The sequence below is a fragment of the Thamnophis sirtalis genome, unplaced genomic scaffold (genome assembly GCF_051295495.1).
Source record: "Thamnophis sirtalis isolate CommonGarterSnake01/CBP01778 unplaced genomic scaffold, rThaSir2_p1.2 scaffold_3, whole genome shotgun sequence".
In the NCBI taxonomy this organism is placed as follows: Eukaryota; Metazoa; Chordata; class Lepidosauria; order Squamata; family Natricidae; genus Thamnophis; species Thamnophis sirtalis.
Window position 1 is genome coordinate 31,238,405 of NW_028261383.1, and position 19,790 is coordinate 31,258,194.

Below are 19,790 nucleotides of genomic sequence, written 5' to 3' on the forward strand. Positions count from 1 at the left end.
TTCTGAGACAGGACAATGAAAGGGCTTTCACCAGCATGATTGTACACATAAGAATTATTTGGGTTCCCATGACATGCTGAATTCACTTAACCTGGGAATCCTCCTAGCATGATCTGCTTCTGAAGCAGTTGCAGGCAGTGTGAGAAGTTGAGAAAAGCGGATTGATCTCCATACAGCCTTAAATTCACATTGATAAAGTCCTTCGTGAGGGGCGGGGGGAAACACACCTCTGTGTGACACAACTGGAGGCGTGTAAGATGGCCTTGCCAGTGAAGAACACACTGAGGCCGTGGTGGGAGGAGACTTTCTTGGCCAAAAGGAAGTTAGTGGGGGAAGAATTTTTTCTTCTTCTCTTTCTTTCCACGAGAGGAGCCATGGCTACTGCTGCTGCTGCTGGAGCTGCTGCTAACTTATTGCCATCAACTCGCTGTGAGCTCCACAACAAACCTCTGAACTTCTTCTGCCAGAATGAGTTGGCTTTGATCTGCACCCAGTGTGCCAAAAGCAAGAAGCATCACACTCACACTGTTCTTCCCATCAAAGAAGCAGCCCAAAAAAAGAAGGTGAGTGAGTGATTGGCTTTTCTAGGCAATTTTGGGATCTCCTGCTTGGCATCTCATTCCAGGTATGTTCTGAAAAAGAGGCAAGATTCTTCCAGAATTGTAAGCTTGGAATTCTGGCTGGGAAGCTTGGAAAATGAAGTCACCTGTCCAGCAGGTAGCAAATCGAGAAACGTAACTCTTTGTAAAGCATGCTGAACAGATTTTTTTGAGCATCCTAGCTTGACTGTAGATTGTTACTCCAGGGTTTATTTAGAAAAAGAGGCAGGAGGTACAGGATATATACAATATAAAACTTTGAATGTGCTTCTAAACTTTGGCAAACGGACCAGGGAAACAGAACAAATGAAATATTTTGCTTTGAATTCCTTCATCCTACTAGGTCTAGTAATAAGTTTAAGACTTGGAAGAAAACTCTTCTTGCTATCTCCAAGTAACATTATAAATTACTCTTCCAGAATTTCTTAACGTATTATCAATCTAGTTCAACTATGGATTATAAAAATCATAAACGGTAACTATTGATACCAGGGTTAGGAAATCACCCAGGAATCACCCAAGAGCACATCTCTCTCTCTCTGTATGTATTTTTTTAAATAAAATTTTATACATAAATAATTAAAAATTAGTAGAAACTAATATAGAATAAGAAAAAGAGGGGAAAAAGCTGGGAAGGAAAGTAGGATGGGAGGGACGGAGGAAAAGAGACAAAGAAAGAAAAGAAAGAAAGTAAGAAAGAAAGAAAGAGAAAAGAAAGAAGGAAGGAAGAAAAGGAAAGAACAAAAGAAAGAAAGAGAGAGAGAGAAAGAAAGAAAGAAAAAAGAAGGAAGGAAGGAAGGAAGGAAGAAAAGGAAAGAACAAAAGAAAGAAAGAAAGAAAGAAGAAAGGAAGGAAGAAAAGGAAAGAACAAAAGAAAGAAAGAAAGAAAAAAGGAAAGAAGGAAGGAAGGAAAGAAGGAAGGAAGGAAAGAAGGAAGGAAAGGAAAGAACAAAAGAAAAAGAAAGAAAGAAAAAGATCTAATATTTATAGCATTTATAAATACAATTATAAATTTACCTCTTGCTCTATGGTTGTAGCATAACCTATGCTAACTATCAAAACTATAAATTGTAAGTTCATTTTTTTTTCTGTTTCATGTAAAACGTCTATGGAGGTTTCCAGTCACCATGTCATCTATCTTTTTCCGAAGAGTATTAATAGGTATTAATTTTCCTATTAAGAGGAAGACGAGAACTGCAGCTGCTGTGGCTTTATCCAGCTCCCCCTTGAGGTCCCAGCCCAGTATGGAGTTCTCGTCCTCCTCAGTCCCTCCCACCATTCAGACAAATTTCTTGCAAGGAAGGTTGAGTTTCAGCTTCCAGTCAATCTCCCTTCCTTCAGCCTGAGCAAAAGGCATCCACCAACATCAGAGGAAAAGAAACTCTAATATTTCCCTTTTCTTTGTTATTCTGTTGAGCTGCAAGGATAGGAGAGAATTACAGGAGCAAAACATTCTACCTCCCCTTCCCATGAAGTCCCACTGACACAAAAACAGCTGCTCTGCAGAGGACTGGAGCTGAGTCCAGGAAAAGTCAGTTCTTATATGCGTGGAATCGATTAAATCAAGTTGATATATAGAGATACAAGACCAAAGTTTGTTATCCTTTTAGAACAATCCCATAGATTTGCAATGGGGAATGTTTTTCTTTTTCCATGTCTGGCATACCCAAACTGCTATTGATTTATGGAAGACGTTTTCCTCCCTTGTTTTATTTATTGTTTTAATGCCTTTATCCATTCTTTTTTGGTTTCTGAAAGAAAACAGGCACAGGAAATAACCTGAGCTCCCTTACCTATCGCAATTGGAAACCCTTTCCTTATGAATGGTTCACCGACAAAAGGGCGAACGAGGCCGGCGGCGTCCTCGCGCACGCGTGCGTCACGCGCGTGCGTACTAGCGTCTGTGCGATGCTCCAGCTGCTCCTGGAGGATCGCGCAGGCGCTGTATGCGTCCTGCGCATGCGTGGAAGCGCAGAATTCGTCAAAACCGGGTAAGGAGCGGGCGCAGGTGCGCGGGCGCGCGCGGGTGGGCCCTTCGCCGTTCCCGGAAGTTACTTACTTCCGGGTTCGGCGACCAACCGGTTCGCAGGGACTGCCGCGAACCGGTTGAAACCCACCCCTGCTGAGTGTAAAACAAGAAGCAATGGGTGGAAACTAATCAAGGAGAGAAGCAACTTAGAACTGATAGAACAATTAATCAGTGGAACCACTTGTCTCCAGACATTGTGAATGCTCCAAACACTGGAAGTTTTAAAGAAGAGATTGGACAACCATTTGTCTCAAAGCATATAGGGTTTCCTGCCTAAGCAGGGGGTTGGACTAGAAGACCTCCAATGTCCCTTCCAACTCTGCTATTCTATTCTATTCTATTCTATTCTATATTCTATTCTATTCAGTATTCTATTCTATATTCTATTCTATTCTATTCTACTCTATATTCTATTGATATGTTCATTTATATCTATGGAGACTCTCAGTCATCCAGGTTACGGTTGTCCTGAAGGTGCTTTTTTTCAAGAGGCAACTGGAGTTTCTGGTTTTTCTTTGAAGACATTTTGCTTCTCTTCAGAGGTGAAGAAGCTTCTTGGATGAAAAGTGAAACATCTTCAAAGAAAAACCAGAAACTCCAGTTGCCTCTTGAAAAAAAGCACCTTTGGGAAAATAGTTCATTTAGTGACTGTTCCAAGTTACACCAGCACTGAAAAAAGTGACGTCTGACCGTTTTTCACCCTATAAGACCATTGCAGCATCCCCATGGTCACATGATCAAAAGTCAGCTGGCGACTGGGTTCATATTTATGACGGTTGCGATGTCTTGGGGCCATGTGATCAGCTTTTGTGCCCTTCTGGCAAGCAAAGTCCATGGGGAAGCCAGATTCACTTAACAACCATGTTACTAGCTGAACAAATGCCATGATTCACTTAAGAACTGTGGCAAAAAAAGTTGTACAAGGGAACTCACATAACTAATGTTTCACTTAGCAACATAAATTTTGGGCTCAATTGTCGTCATAACTCGAGGACTACCTGTACCACACTATGCCTTGATTGCTTGCTTTGGGTCCTCGGTTTGATTCCATAGGGCAGTGTTTCTCAACTTTGGCGACTTTAAGTCCTGTGGACTTCAACTCCCAGAATTCCCCAGCCAGCTGGCTGGGGCATTCTGGGAGTTGAAGTCCACAGGACTTAAAGTCGCCAAGGTTGAGAAACATTGCCATAGGGGGAAGTAAAGCAGCCTAGGAATTAGGAGTTAGTTACGATGACAATGTGCAGCTGGTTTTCAGTTTTGCAGTCCTCATCCTTCAAAATGGCTGTGTGGGCTTCAGCCAGATTGTGGTCGTGCAGCTGCACAAGATGGGACTGTGGTTTAATGTCCACAAAGGCCACACTTAAGTAATATTAAGTGCAGCCTATCTTACTGTTTTGTGTGTATCCTGCTATCAGATTATTAAACCCTAAGATTGTAGCTTGGTTTATGGCATGAGTATAATCTTTATGGTTTATTGTTATGTTTTAACATGTACAATCTATTGCAAACTCAACATTTTGACCTTTGAGAAAGATAGAGAGGTATTTATTGTCTCAAACAACAGCTCAGATCTGATGAAGCTAATTGAAAAAGGAAGTAAGGCTGCAAACGTTAATGTACTTCAGTAGTTTATTATTCACACACACACACACACAAACACACACAATTGGTAATCACAATAAACTAGGGAAATGGCTGCATAGAACCCTTTCACATCTCCTGCCCATTGCAAGAGATGTGATTTGGTTGCTTTTGCACATATAGGCTAAAAGCTGAGTCAACCATAGAGACCCGCAAGAGGAAGACCGATAGACAGGCTTGGCCAATGCTGTGTAAGTTTAGTTGCAGTCTTGGGAGGACTGGGAAGTGGGAAGTCTGGAGATCATCCTATCTTTGTTATGCATCCATTCCCATGCAAAACCAATAACCAATCATCTGGTCTACTGCTTCTGTGGTGCATAGGGAAGAGACACAAATTATATTTTATTTTTTTAGCTTGTCAAACATGTATAGGATAGCAGGTATAAGTATCAACATGGACATGAACAAAGGAAATGAATACAAATAAATGGGGACAGTAGGACAGGGACGGAAGGCACGCTGTTGTGCTTAAGCATGTCCTCTTTACGGACCTCTTAGGAATGGGGTGAGGTCCACAGTAGACAGTTTGAGGTTGAAGCTGTGGGGGTTTGAGGCTGTAACAACGGAGTCAGGTAGTGCATTCCAGGAATTGACCACTCTGTTGCTGAAGTCGTATTTTCTGCAATCGAGTTTGGAGCGGTTCACCTTGAGTAAATTATTTATATTGAGTAAACTACATTCAAAGAAGCTACAATGCTTTTTTGTATCCCTACGGTTTCTATCTAGATCAGTGGTAGTCAACCTGGTCCCTACCGCCCACCTGTGGGCGTTCCAGCTTTCATGGTGGGCGGTAGGGGTTTTGTCCGATACTGAAGCACTTTCCTTTTTTTAAATTTAATTGACTTCCTTACTTTATAAATCACCATTACTGTGGAATTGGGTGGGCAGTTAGAAAATTTTACTACTGACAGAGATACAAAAGTGGACGGTAGGTATAAAAAGGTTGACTACCCCTGATCTAGACATTCAAATCTAATTTTCTTCGCCTCTTCCTCCCTGTGACATTTTAATAGGCTGAAATCCAGAATCACGTGAAAAAGGGAAGAGAAGTTGCTAGGCTGTATGAGAAGCATGTTGAAATAAGCACTCAGAAACTATCGGTAGGTATCTCTGGTTTTATTTGGTTTCGTTGTTTATTTCTGTGTTCCGCTATGCTAGTGAAGAGAGTTATAACAAAAAGAGCCATGGGAAATGGCAGGACCCATTTCACTGGGTAAAGATAATCCTTGACTTAACATCCACAATTGAGCCCAAAATAGTTGAGATTTGGAGATGCCAATTGCGCCACCATTCTGACAATCCCAATAATGATATATCTGCAGGAAAGGTCAGGAGAAGAACAACTCAAGTTGGTGCATGAATTTGAACAGTTCCACCAGGCTGCCAAGGACCAAATGCAGTTCTTGATTTCCCATCTGGAAGTACTGAAAATCGACATCTCAGACTATCAGAAAAAAAACCACGCCAGGCACACCGCCAACACAACCCAACTGAACGCCTTGATTGGAGACATAGAGAGGAAGTGTGATCAGCCAGAGGGTGAATTCTTGAAGCAAATGACTCAGATCAACAGCTTGGTCAGTAACTTAGAGAAACTACGCCACGACCTTCCTAAAGAATGCCTCAAAGTGAGAACTTTCATAGAAATGCTCTTGATCATTGGTTTTGTGTGTGTGTGCGGATGTATCTGTGGGTATAATGTGTGTTGTTGTGGCCTGCCAGAGGCCAGTAGAGCTGGCAGCAGATTTGGACAGTGAGGGGGTTGGGGAGGAACATGGGCCAGTCCTGGAATCTGGGGAAGGCTCTGATGAAGGCTTTGTGTCGGAGGCAGGAAGGGGGCCAGAGCTGTATGCTAGCTACCAGCTGCCTTCAGAGTCAGACAGCAGTAATAGCAATAGCAATAGCAGTTAGACTTATATACCGCTTCATAGGGCTTTCAGCCCTCTCTAAGCGGTTTACAGAGAGTCAGCATATTGCCCCCAACAATCTGGGTCCTCATTTTACCCACCTCGGAAGGATGGAAGGCTGAGTCAACCCTGAGCCGGTGGGATTTGAACCGCTGAACTGCTGATCTAGCAGTAGCCTGCAGTGCTGCATTTAACCACTGCGCCACCTTGGCTCTTACAAGGCAAACGAACAGCTGGAGCCTGTTCCCAGTGTGCTCATGTGCAGAGTTGCTAGCCGCTAGATGAAGGAAACAGCTAAAGAACAGGGGTTGACTTGGGACTATGGCCACAAGTGGATGATGAATGGCCCCTCTCAGAGGAAATAAAAGAGGAGCGAAAAGGGAATGGAGTTTGCAGGAAACAATATTTCGCTTAATTGGTTTGTGACTCTCTGAGATGAGCAGTAAATTAATAAAAGGGTTTTTTTTTCAGGGCAAGGAGTTGCTTCATTCTCTCGGGAAGCCTCAGTCAGGACATGTATAATAAGCGTTATAACATGCTTATTCCTCTATGGCTTGAGAGTTTGTTCAGACTGAGAGTTTAGTTGCAAGTTTGCTTAGAGGATTGAAACTATTGTATATAAACAATGAAGTCGAAAGGGAATCTTAAAAGTCCTATAAGTGAATTACAGCTGAGTTTACTAAGTTCACAAATACTGCATATTTCAGGGAATAAGGTAAACATTTGCATTAATGCTGATGATTACATGAATGCTAATGCTAACCCTAACCCTTACAAAAATGGGAATTTTCTCTGCTTCCTTCTAGGAATATTTAGTTATTTCAAACTGGTACGTGCCTCTTCCTTACGCATTTTCCTTCTGCCTGGTGATGAAGTTTGGGATGAAAAGCCCCTGCATTTCAGCTTCTGAAACTGTTGCTGTCATTCCCCAGGCTCCTCTTTGCTCCCCCGTAACAAGATTGATAGAAATCTTTCTTTGAAAAAGAATACAGATAGGTTGTCTTAAATAATTGTAGCCAAAGCAATGCCTACGAACTGTTTTGGTCTTTGGCAATCTGGCCAGTGTATTGTAACATGACCTCTTTAATCCATGCACTTCATTGTGTACAGCCTTACAGGGGTCTATCTGTCTATCATCTACCTGTCATCTGTCTGTCAATCTATAGTGTGTGTCTGTCTGTCTATCATCTATCTATCTATCTATCTATCTATCTATCTATCTATCTATCTATCTATCTATCTTATTGTCGATATCTCTATTATCATCTATAATTTATTTTACTGTCTATCAATATCTATCTATTATCCATCTATCATCTATCTTACTGTCTATTTATCCTACTGTATATCTCTATCATGTCTGTCTGTTTGTCTGTCTATCTTTCTATACCTACCTACCTACCCACCTACCTACCTACCTACCTACCTACCTACCTACCTATCTTTTTATCTTTCTTTCTATCTTTCTATCTTTCTATCTTTCTATCTTTCTATCTTTCTATCTTTCTATCTTTCTATCTTTCTATCTTTCTATCTTTCTATCTTTCTATCTTTCTATCTTTCTATCTTTCTATCTTTCTATCTTTCTATCTTTCTATCTTTCTATCTTTCTATCTTTCTATCTTTCTATCTTTCTATCAGAGCCGAGGTGGCACAGTGGTTAGGGTGCAGTACTGCAGCCACTTCAGCTGACTGCTAGTTCTGCAGCTCGGCGGTTCAAATCTCACCGGCTCAGGGTTGACTCAGCCTTCCATCCTTCCGAGGTGGGTAAAATGAGGACCCAGATTGTGGGGGCAATATGCCGATTCTGTAAACCGCTTAGAGAGGGCTGAAAGCCCTATGAAGCAGTATATAAGTCTAACTGCTATTACTGCTATTGCTATCTTTCTATCTTTCTCCATCCATCTATCCCTATTTACCTACCTACCTATCTCTATGTATTTATCCACCTATCCATCCATCAATCCATTCATCCATATCTCTCTATCTCCGTCATCATCTAATTTAGGTACCGCCCATCTCATTCTCACCCCCGCCCATCTCATTCTCACCCTGCCCTCTTAAAACACGAATGTGCTTAAGACTGTGCTCGCATTATATCTTTTGCTACTTTGTGTAATACGCCAGTTTCTGTGTGTTTTCACAGATAACTATATTGTTTTGTTTTCAAGTGCCTATATAGCCTACTGTTGTTGTTTCTTTCTTTTTTCCTATAGCTTTGGTGAAGGAAAGTATGAGGAAAACAATCTTGGTGACCTGGAACAGAGATTGGACAAAGTCACTGAACAAAATAAAGTTCTGAAGAAGACACTGAAGGCATGGAAAGGTATCAGGAGGAAAAGAAGGGGGGAAATGAAAGGCGGTAGAAACAGGCTTAAGGATTTCTTTCTGTGATTGTTCCAGGTTTGGTCATGTTCTTGTGGCCATTGTCCTCAATAGCTTTCGCTTCCAGAAAATCTGTCTCTCCTTTACTTCTCTCACAATCTTCCATTTACTTTCTCCCTCTTGTGAGTGATGGGTGGAGATGATATGCATAGAAAAAAACCTTATTCTTTCAAATGTATGGTTTATATATGGGTGGTATTCAGCCGGTTTGGACTGGTTCGGGTGAACCGATAGCTCCAATGATCAGTTGGCTCCACCCAACCACCCCCGCCCTATCCTGTCCTTTATTTCCTGCTTTCTAGCTCATCTCAATCACACAGCACTGCTGATCCCCTCCACCCCCCGCTGTTCTACTTACCGTTGCTAACTTGGAAGGGAAGCAGCTGAGCTTCTAAATTCTCCATTTTCAGTGTTGCGTGCAAGCGCTTTAGGCGCGTGCAAAGTGCCCACTCACCGAACCGGTTGTTAAACTGGCAGCATCCCATCACTGTTTATATGGGCTTATACATTCGCAGAAAAAAATAGTAAATCCAAAAACACAGTTAATTTCTTCGCTTATCAGAAAAGATTTAAGGTTTAAGGTTTAAGGTTTAATTTATTTGTATGCCGCCCTTCTCCGGGAGGGACTCAGGGCAGCGAACAACTCAAGGGGGAAGGGGATACAAACACAATACATATAATTAAAATACACAAGAGTCATACGGCCATACAAGTCGAGAGGGGAGGGGAACTCATCAAGCCCAGGCCTGCCGGCACAACCAGGTTTTGACGGCTTTCCGGAAGGCCTGGAGAGGGGTGAGGGTCCGAATCTCTGCGGGGAGTTCATTCCAAAGGGCTGGAGCTGCAACAGAGAAGGCCCTCCCCCGGGTAGTAGCCAGATGGCATTGGCTGGTAGACGGAACCCGGAGGAGGCCGACCCTGTGCGATCTAACGGGTCTGTGGGAGGTAATTGGCAGAAGGCGGTCTCTCAAGTACCCAGGTCCAGTACCATGAAGGGCTTTATAAATTACGACTAGCACTTTGAAGCATATCCGGAGACCGATCGGTAACCAGTGGAGCTCACAGAGGATAGGTGTAATGTGGGTGTACCGAGGTGCACCCACAATCGCTCGCGCGGCTGCATTCTGGACGAGTTGTAGTCTCCGAATACTCTTCAAAGGCTGCCCCATGTAGAGCGCATTGCAGTAGTCCAGTCTTGAGGTCACGAGGGCATGAGTGACTGTCGTGAGTGCCTCAGGTAGGGGCGCAACTGGTGCACCAGTCGAACCTGGGCAAATGCCCCCCTGGTCACAGCCGACAGGTGATGTTCTAAGGTCAGCTGTGGGTCCAGGAGGACTCCCAAGTTGCGCGCCCTGACTAATTTAGATCTAGCAGATCAAAAAGAGAATTTCCGAACATGAGACAGTCCATTATATGAGAATGCCAAAAATGGTGCTTGAAAAGAAATGGGAGTGAAAGACACCAGAGTGAGCCTAGAACACAATTCCAGGTGAAAATTGAAGGCTGGAAGAAGGAAGTCAGAGGTTTGTTATGGGAATTAAGGAGATACTTTGAAGAGTGGAATTGAAATGAATACTGTAAAGTAGTATCCAAGGAAAATGTTGATGAAATGGATGCTATCAATGCTACAAGAATGTTGACAAATGTTAAAGGCATAGATTGGTAGGACACACCCAGTCAGTCGCTTGGACTATTGCATCCAGTTTTGGTCGCCACGATGTAAAAAGAGATGTTGAGACACTAGTGTAGAAAAGAGCAACAAAGTTGATTTGGGGACTGGAGGCTGAAACATATGAAGAACTGTTGCTGGAATTGGGTATGTCTAGTTTGATGAAGAGAAGGACATCATAGCAGGGTTCTGATATCTCAGGGGCTGCCACAAAGAAGAGTGAGTCAAGCTATTCTCCAAAGCACAATGGTATAAGAGAGTGATGGCTAACCTTTTTGCCAAAAGCAAGGGGAGTGCAGGGGGGGGTCATGCGCAGGCGTGCCCACAGGAGGGAAGCCTCCTGAAGCCTCGGGAGGATGAAAAACAGCCCATCACGCAATCTGGAAGTTTAGGAACGGACTTCTGAGTTGCCCGTAGTGCGTTTTTCGCCCCATGGAAGGTGAAAAACAGCCCCACAGGCAAACCAGAAGTTCAGGAATGGATGGGTTGTCCATAGGGCCATTTTTCGCCCTCCAGAGGGCGAAAACAGCCCAACGCATAAACCAGAAGTTCGGGGATGGACTTCCAGTTTGCGTGTTAGGCTGTTTTTCGTCCTCCGGAGGCTTCAGAGAAGCCTCCTGAAGCCTCTGGAGGGCGGGGGGGGGGGCATTTTTGCCCTATCCAGGCTCCTAGAAAGCCTTTGGAGCCTGGGGAGGGTGAAAAATGGGTCCATTGTGTGCAAAAAGTTGGGGTCACAAGTGCATGCCGGGGGAGGTCGTGCACATAGAATTATGGATGTGGGCACACACGTGCACGACCCCCCTGCACTCCCCTTGCTTTTGGCATGCGATGGCAAAAAGGTTGGCCATCACTGTCTTACACCATTCCAGATAAATGGGTGTTGCTGTTTTTTGAAAAGCAGCAACAACTCCAGGGGCAAGCTGTTCCACTGAATAATCATTCTCACTGTCAGGAAATTCCTCCTTGATTCCTCTGTGCAGACCATTATTGTTATTGTTGTTATTGTTGTTGTTATCAATTATTATTATCAATTATTATTATTAATTACATATTAATTATTGATTGTTGAGTGCATTAATCATTAATCGTTAATCATTAACCATTTATTATTATTATTATAGTTATAAGTTATAAGTAAGTTATAAGTTATAAGTTATAAGTTATAAGTTATAAGTTATAAGTTATAAGTTATAAGTTATAAGTTATAAGTTATAAGTTATAAGTTATAAGTTATAAGTTAGTTATAAGTTATAAGTTATAAGTTATAAGTTATAAGTTATAAGTTATAAGTTATAAGTTATAAGTTATAAGTTATAAGTTATAAGTTATAAGTAAGTTATAAGTTATAAGTTATAAGTAAGTTATAAGTTATAAGTTATAAGTTAGTTATAAATTATAAGTTAGTTATAAGTTATAAGTTAGTTATAAGTTATACGTTATGTAGTGTGTAGTGTGTAGTGTGTATTACTCATTACTCATTACTCATTACTCATTACTCATTACTACTCATTACTCACTATTTATTATTATCTATTATTTATTTATTATTATCTATTATCTATTATCTATTATCTATTATCTATTATCTATTATCTATTATCTATTATCTATCTATCATCTATCATCTATCATCTATCATCTATCATCTATCATCTATCATCTATCATCTATCATCTATCATCTATCATCTATCATCTATCATCTATCATCTATCATCTATCATCTATCATCTATCATCTATCATCTATCATCTATCATCTATCATCTATCATCTAGTATTTATTATTTATTATTATTTTGAGAAATGTATGAGGAAAAAAAACTTAGGTTTTATTAGAGACAGGGTACCATAATGTAAATAGACTTTAATCATGGCATCTATGCCTTACTATGGTTGGTTGCTGAATGAAGTACTTAAACAATGCCAACTATTATTTATTTTCCTTTATTCTGCCTTTACCTTCTAGCTAAGATGCAAACCGAATTAATGAAAATCATGGACAACTGCCTGAAATCTTATGAGAAAGGTAAATTTACCAAGCCAAACTGGGAAATGATAGAAGTCCATAAGAATTGATTGCTTCACAGTTTCCATTCCTCTTGTGATGTTAGCCACTGAGATTTATAAACAATCCTCGTAGCTTAGTGTATTGTACAAAACCAGCCAATGGTGTATGTTTTATAAATTGTGAATCAGCCATCTATTGTTCAGTGTTTATTTTTTGATATGTTATTTAATAGATGTGCCTTGTAAAAAAACTTTTCATTTCACTGATTCATTGCTAAGCTATTTAAACACAATTTAGTGGAAAGGCAACACAAAAATGGAATAAATAGTCTGTGGCTGTTTTCATTTTGTCAGCAGACAGTCAATTTGGTGGGTTTTTAAAAAAATTTTGGGATACCTTTGTTTTGCTTCATTTTGAATGATTTCCATAAATCAGTGTGTCGAAATTTTTTTCCTCCCTTATTTATTTACCGTACTTACTTACTTACAATACAATGCAATGCAATGCAATGCAATGCAATACAATGCAATAGCAGAGTTAGAAGGGACCTTGGAGGTTTTCTAGTCCAACCCCCTGCCTAAGCAGGAAACCCTATACTGTTCCAGACAAATGGCTATCCAACTTCTTCTTAAAGACTTCCAGTGTTGGGCCATTTACAACTTCTGGAGGCAAGTTGTGCCACTGATTAATTGTTCTAACTCTCAGGAAATTTCTCCTCAGTTCTAGGTTGCTTCTCTCCTTGATTAGTTTCCACCCATTGCTTCTTCTTCTACCCTCAGGTGCCTTGGAGACTAGTTTGACTCCCTCTTCTTTGTAGCAATCCCTGAGATATTGGAACACTGCTATCATGTCTCCCCTAGTCCTTCTTTTCATTAAACTAGACATACCCAAACATACTTACTTACTTATTTATTTATTAAATTTATTGTTCGCCCATTTTTACCTTCATGACCCAAAAGCCCCTTATCAGAAAGTCTTATCAAGCTTCAAAGAGCTGTCATAAATCCTTTCCTCCAGCACTGTTATAACTTCATTGAATGGGAGGTTGTAACTTGAGAACTGTTTTGTTGAAACAATATCATTCATGAACTTTATGTCATTTCAACTGATTCCCATTGGCAATTTCATTGATTTTCCTCTTAATAGGAATATTTGGCAGATTTTTCAAATATATTTTAGTACACATGGCAACCTTTAATTCAATTTAAATGCCCCTGTTGCCATTGGGTGACAGGCTTGTGTGTTGTTTATCCAAAGGAAAATACATTTTTACCCAATTTGGGGTATTTTCCCAGATTTGGAAAGCACTGCTGTAAATGCTAATGGGATCTTGAAATGGACTGAAGGTTAACTTAGGTAGCGGCCCCCAACCACCTCTAGTCCAGGGGTCTCTAACCTTGGCGGATTTAAGACTTGTGGACATGCTGAGTGAGGAATTCTGGGAACTGAAGTCCACAAGTCTTAAAGTCACCAAGGGTGGAGATCCCTGCTGTAGCCATCACCACATACATATGCTGCGAAGGGGTTGATGAGTAAGCAGAGGTTCCAGATGGCTGCAAATGGCTGCCAACACACACACACACACACACACACACACACAGCAGAGGTGATATTCAGTAGGTTATGACCATTTATGGAGAACCGGCAGCAAATTTTGAGTAGCTTGGAGAACCGGTAAATACCACCTCTGACTGGCCCCGCCCCCATCTATTCTCTGCCTCCCCAGTACCAGCTGATTGGGAGGAAGTGGAGATTTTACAGTATCCTTCCCCTGACATGCCCACCAAGCCACACCCATCAAGCCACGCCCACCAAGCCACACCCACCAAAGAGCCAAGGTGGCGCAGTGGTTAAATGCAGCACTGCAGGCTACTGCTAGATCAGCAGTTCAGCGGTTCAAATCTCACCGGCTCAGGGTTGACTCAGCCTTCCATCCTTCCGAGGTGGGTAAAATGAGGACCCAGATTGTTGGGGGCAATATGCTGACTCTCTGTAAACTGCTTAGAGAGGCCTGAAAGGCCTATGAAGCGGTATATAAGTCTACTGCTATTGCTATTGCTATTACCAAACTGGTAGTAAAAAATTCTGAATCCCACCACTGACACACACACTTCCCAAATCCCAACTATGCATTCTGGGGAGGTGTGCATCCTGCATGCTGGTTGGTCGATCCAACTCCCTGTTCTAGGGAACTTCTCCGGAGCCGGAACATTAAAATCCGCTAAGGTATAAAAGGAACAGCTACGCCACTGTTTTTGAATGACAGTTGTGTGGGTTTCATGTAGTCCGGTGAAGCAGAAATCTACTCCAGCCTTTAGCCTGCTTTCCTATCATCCAAAATTGCCAGCAATGTGCCAGCTGGCAATTCTGAGCGATGCTGCCCTAACCCATCTGGAGGGTGGCATAGAACGTGAAGGGAAGGTTACTGTGAGCTGTGCAGCCTAACATGATCCTTTTCTCTTCCAGCAAATGTGTTCTTTGATTCGGACACCCTGAGTCCCATGCTGGATCTTTTAGATTGTGAGATGACTGTCAAGTGGAATAGAAAAGTGAAGGGAAAAATCCCCTACCACTGGAAGAGATTCGAAAAAGAATCCTGCGTGCTGGGAAGCGAAGGGTTCACTGCAGGGAGAATCTACTGGGAAATAAATGTGGAAGAAGGGGAGATCTGGGCCGTGGGGGTGGCCAAAGAGTCGGTGGAGAGGAAGCACGTGGTACATTTTGCTCCCGAAAACGGCATTTGGGGACTGGGTTTAGTTGAGGGGAAAAAATACGTGGCATTTACTAATTCTGGTGTTGTTCCTTTGTACCTGTCTGAGCCTCTCCAAAAAATCCAGGTAAATCTAGATTACACTGCAGGGCAGGTGTCATTTTTCAATGCTGAGACCAACCGTTGGATCTTTACCTTCCCTCCCGCAAACTTCTCTGGAGAAAATATCTACCCTTGGTTCTGGATTAAGAGAGGGCTGCTCAATCTGCCAGATACAGGCTTTGAAGAGCTGGCTGCTGACCTTGTGTGGGGAAGGTATAGCGAGGTGCCTCTTTATGGAGACCCCTGGGAATTTTTTTATGGCTCTGACTGAAGTCCTAAGCAGACTGGCCATCTCCTGCCATGCGTTCTCCTTGGTTCCTCTTAATCAGATGTTTTATTCCCTGGTTAGAGGCATGGAGGCCCAGCTTCAGTGTAGAAGCTTCAGATTTGGATGGCCATGATTGATTTCCCAGAAACCTGAATGAACAACTAGTATGTGAGAATCCCTGACTATATTTTAGGTTACATAATACTAGAGGAACACACACATATATATATCTTTAGTGTCACAAAATATATGGTATGCCTGGTATGCCCAAATATAGGAGGAAGGATACTGCTTCCTTTTTCTGTTTATCGGCTCATCACAAGAGACCATCACAACAGAAAGCCATTATTTTTACTGTTGCCTTTGTGTATATATATATCTATACTAGTCTTCCTTTATTTATTTATCAGCACAAATAAAAACACAAATATAACAAAGGCAACAGTAAAAATATTGGGTTTCTGTCTGGATGGACTCTTGTGACGAGCCTAATGACAGAGAGTGGAAGTGTGACCTTCCTCCCACACTTGGGCATACCAGGGGTTGTGACTTTAAGTATATACCTCCCACCCTGGCTTGCTGATAAAAGGAGTCGTTCTCTGTAGCTCAAATGGTTAACTCCCTGCCTGGGAGGCAATAGAGCACAGGTTCGAATCCCAGTAAGGATATGGCTAGCTGATGAGAGCTAAATAGCTTGAAATAGATCTATACTAGTCTTCCTTTATTTATTTATCAGCACAAATAAAAACACACACACACACATATATATATATATATATATATATATATATATATATATATATATATATATATATATATATATATATATATATATATATATATATATATATGATGGTGAACCTATGGCCCGTGTGCCAACAGGTGACATGTGGAACCATGTTTGCTGGCATGTCAGTCATCAGCTCTGTGTGCACCGGTCAGCTGATTTTCAGCCTTCCGGAGGGCCCGGGGGAGGCTGTTTTCACTCTCTCCAGGCTTCAGGAAGGCCTCCGGAGTCTGGGGAGGGCGAAAAACAGATGCAAGGGTACACACACTCGACCTGATTTTTGTCTCTGGGCAGTGGATGAATGATCTAGATTTAGGAGATATTTCTATCCAACCCTTGTTATGGTCTGAACATTTCCTCATCAGTCTTGACTTCCATACTGCTACCCCTCGCTGCAGGGAGGTGGAATCAACTAGATGGTTCCGCCCTAGGCGCCGGATGGACCATGAAAGGTTCCTGATGGAGCTTGGGACTTTTCCTGAATCCCTTGCTCATAGCTCGACCGAAGCCCTAGTGGAAGCCTGGGATAGGGCAGCCACTGGGGCCTTGGATCGCGTTGTGCCTTTGCGACCTCTGACCCGGTGTCGATCCCGGGTAGCTCCCTGGTTTACTGAGGAGCTCCGGGAGATGAAACACCGGAAAAGACGCCTAGAAAGTGGTTGGAGGGCCAGCCGGTCCGAATCTGATCGAACACTAGTAAGAATTCATATTAAATCCTACTTAGTGGCGATAAAAGCGGTAAAACAGCAACATTTTTCCGCTCTTATCGCGTCCGTAGATAACTGCCCAGCCACCCTGTTTAGGGTGACCCGCTCCTTACTTAACCAAGGAACTGGGAAAGACCCCTTTCAGGGTAGGGTTGAAGAATTTGTTCAGTATCTGCAGGATAAAATTGCTCAGATCCGGAGCGATCTGCCACTTGTGTGCTGGACCCATGTCCCTTTTGGTTAGACTCGGCTTCCCAGGAGGTGACACGAGGCTGGCTCCAGGCGATTACCAACGCTTCATTGAGAGAGGAGTTCTTTCCCACCGCCTTGAAGGAGGCGGTGGTGAGGCCCCTCCTTAAGAAGCCTTAAGAAGGTGATACAAATAGTAAATAATTTTTAGTTAGTTAGTTACAACAATAACAAGGAAATGTTAATGGATAATGTTTAATGATATATACATGTGTGTTGTACCAGTAAAAGAAAATTGGATATAAGCCTTAATTTGTGAGTTGAGGGGGGGAAGAGGGAGGGAATACTTAGATAACCTACTAACTCTTTGTTTTAGAATATGTTATAAAGGTGTAAAGTCATGGGAGGTTTATTGAGATTGCGAATGAATGCCAGTAGGTGGTTGTGTCTTTAAATACAAATGATTTTAGATAAAATCATGTTTAAATAACTGTAACCATATGAGAATTGTGGTACAGTGATAGTAAAATACATAAATTTTAATATGTACAACTCAATTTGAATGAAGTATATGTAATGATTGTGGAAGAAACACACGAAATGTATTTGTAACCAATCGACACGCTTTCTACTAAGGTAGTCTGATAGACCTAATTATGGCCAAAGTTCTATAGTCCATATTTAATATCAAATACTCTGATCAAAGTTGAGGTTTTGCATCATTAGCAGAAAACAGTTGCTGAGGTGTCAGTAAGTATTTTTATGCATCCGGGAACAAGCAGACCCAGACAGGGAGTTTCCTGTTATTCTGCAAGATGTTTCTTGTTTTGCTTCCCAAAGCCTCCCTATATGTCTCACATGATCTATAATGTGCTGACCATGTATATTTTTGGAATAGTAACTGTTGGCCATCTGGCATAGACATTTTTGGTTCCTCTCATTACCTTATATGCTTAGATACTGCCTCTACAGATGTTTACGTAATTTGCACTATAAATGTATGTCTTTACGAACCTTTCGGGGTTCAAACTTTTGTGCTTGTTTGGCATGTTTGAACCTGCGCATACAATAAACTTTTCCTATATTGCATCGCTTGGCTTGATTGTCTCTTAATTCTACTACACTACAAGATGTAACGAAAGATGATTTTTTTGTGTGTGTTTTTGTTTAATTAAAATAATAAATTTTTCAAAAAAAAATTAATATGGTGGCCACAATCTATTCCCTGCCTTCCGAGTCACAGCTGATCGGGAGGGAATGGAGATTTTACAGTATTTTTCACCCTGCAACGCCCACCAAGCCATGCTCTCCAAGCCACGCCCGCAGAACTGGTGATAAAAAAATTTGAATCCCATCACTGAGTATATGTGAGTATTTTAGATATTAGTCCTTCCCAGTTCCTCTCCAGCTTTAGAAATTATACTTGAAATGTGAGATTATAACTTGCTCAACCCATCACAAGGATGTCTGCAAAGAAGGAGATTAAAAAATTAATATAGTGGCCACAATCACCTAAGCTCCACCCCATTTATGTGTTTTGCACACATTAAAAGAGGACTTTGATCACATGTGTTTTTGTGGGTGATGCGTATAGAAAACCAGACATCCTTGACTATTTTTAATTAAAATATTTCTTTGGACATATAAAATAAAGCATCTCTCTAGGATTCTTCCTATTATATACAGTCGATGCAACTAATATTCTTAAGCTTGCTTGAATCAGTTTTATCCTAGCTCATGGTATTCTTACTTCTTAAATCTGCATTTGTGTCCTGTATTACTGCTTCATTGTTTTCAGACTTCCTGTGTTCTTGTTTAAATATATTTTAATACTTTTAAGTTGGTTGTTTTAATAAAAAATAATAAAAACTCACACTGCAAATCATATTTCTGTGGCTGTACCACTGCTACGGAGAACTAATATCCGTGAATGCCCCCATACTCACAAGAAAAACCCAATATTCTGCATTGAGATAAATCAGAGCAAGATTTTAATATTTGGGGTAGCTAGATTTAAAATTCAGACAAGGTTGACCCAGCCATATAGACCCTCATAACTCTTCCTAGACACAGAATAGTCCTGGCAAAAACAGCAGGGATGAAATAGTTGAGATGACAGGTCTGGCTTTTCCTTCCTTCTCTTGGACGGGGATCAGCTGGCATCAAAACCACCAGTGAAGGTTTGCAGCTGGGAAGTTTGAGCTATTAAAAATCTGGGCCGAAGGAGGGAACAAAGTTTTGCTTGAGTTCCTAAGCCAGGAAGAGGCAAGGATTCGTAATCTTGGAAAAGAAAGAACACACAAACCCAGGATTTCAAAGCAAAAGGATTTCCTAGCTTGGCGATAGTTTCAGAAATATCACAGCTGGGCCAGAAATGAACTGGGTCAGGACAAGTGCTGCCAACTTGGGTAACCACAGAAGTCTGGAGCCATTACACAATCCTCTCGTCCCTTTGATCCGTAAGCCCTGATATTATTTGGTGTAATGGCTTGTGGGAACGACCTTGAGATGCAGGGAGAAGAGCAGGGGTGAAATCCAGCAGGTTCTGACAGGTTCTGGAGAACCGGTAACGGAAATTTTGAGCAGTTTGGAGAACCGGCAAATGCCACCTCTGGCTGGCCCCAGTGTGGGGTGGAAATGGAGATTTTGCAGTATCCTTCCCCTGGAGTGGGGAGGGAATGGGGATTTTGCAGTAACCTCCTGCCATGCCCACCAAGCCACGCACACAGAACCAGTCGTAAAAAAATAATAATTTCACCACTGAAAAAGAGACACAACTCAGGAAATG

At 41.7% G+C, this 19,790-nt stretch overlaps 1 protein-coding gene across 2 annotated transcripts; it reads left to right on the forward strand.

Moving 5' to 3' along the window:
• The first annotated feature begins 345 nt into the window (after positions 1-345).
• On the forward strand, positions 346-15,698 carry LOC148047833 (zinc finger protein RFP-like). Of its 2 annotated transcripts, none has more exons than XM_087708519.1 (7): positions 346-563; positions 5,283-5,369; positions 5,592-5,897; positions 6,983-7,005; positions 8,393-8,502; positions 12,198-12,257; positions 14,706-15,698. In XM_087708519.1, the coding sequence occupies exons 1-7, from the start codon at positions 375-377 to the stop codon at positions 15,320-15,322; spliced, it is 1,392 nt and encodes a 463-aa protein (XP_087564645.1). In that variant the 5' UTR covers positions 346-374; the 3' UTR covers positions 15,323-15,698. The 2 variants fall into 2 exon arrangements, with proteins under 2 accessions (XP_087564645.1, XP_087564646.1); XM_087708520.1 differs by having other exon boundaries at positions 5,592-5,846.
• The last annotated feature ends 4,092 nt before the right edge of the window (positions 15,699-19,790 follow it).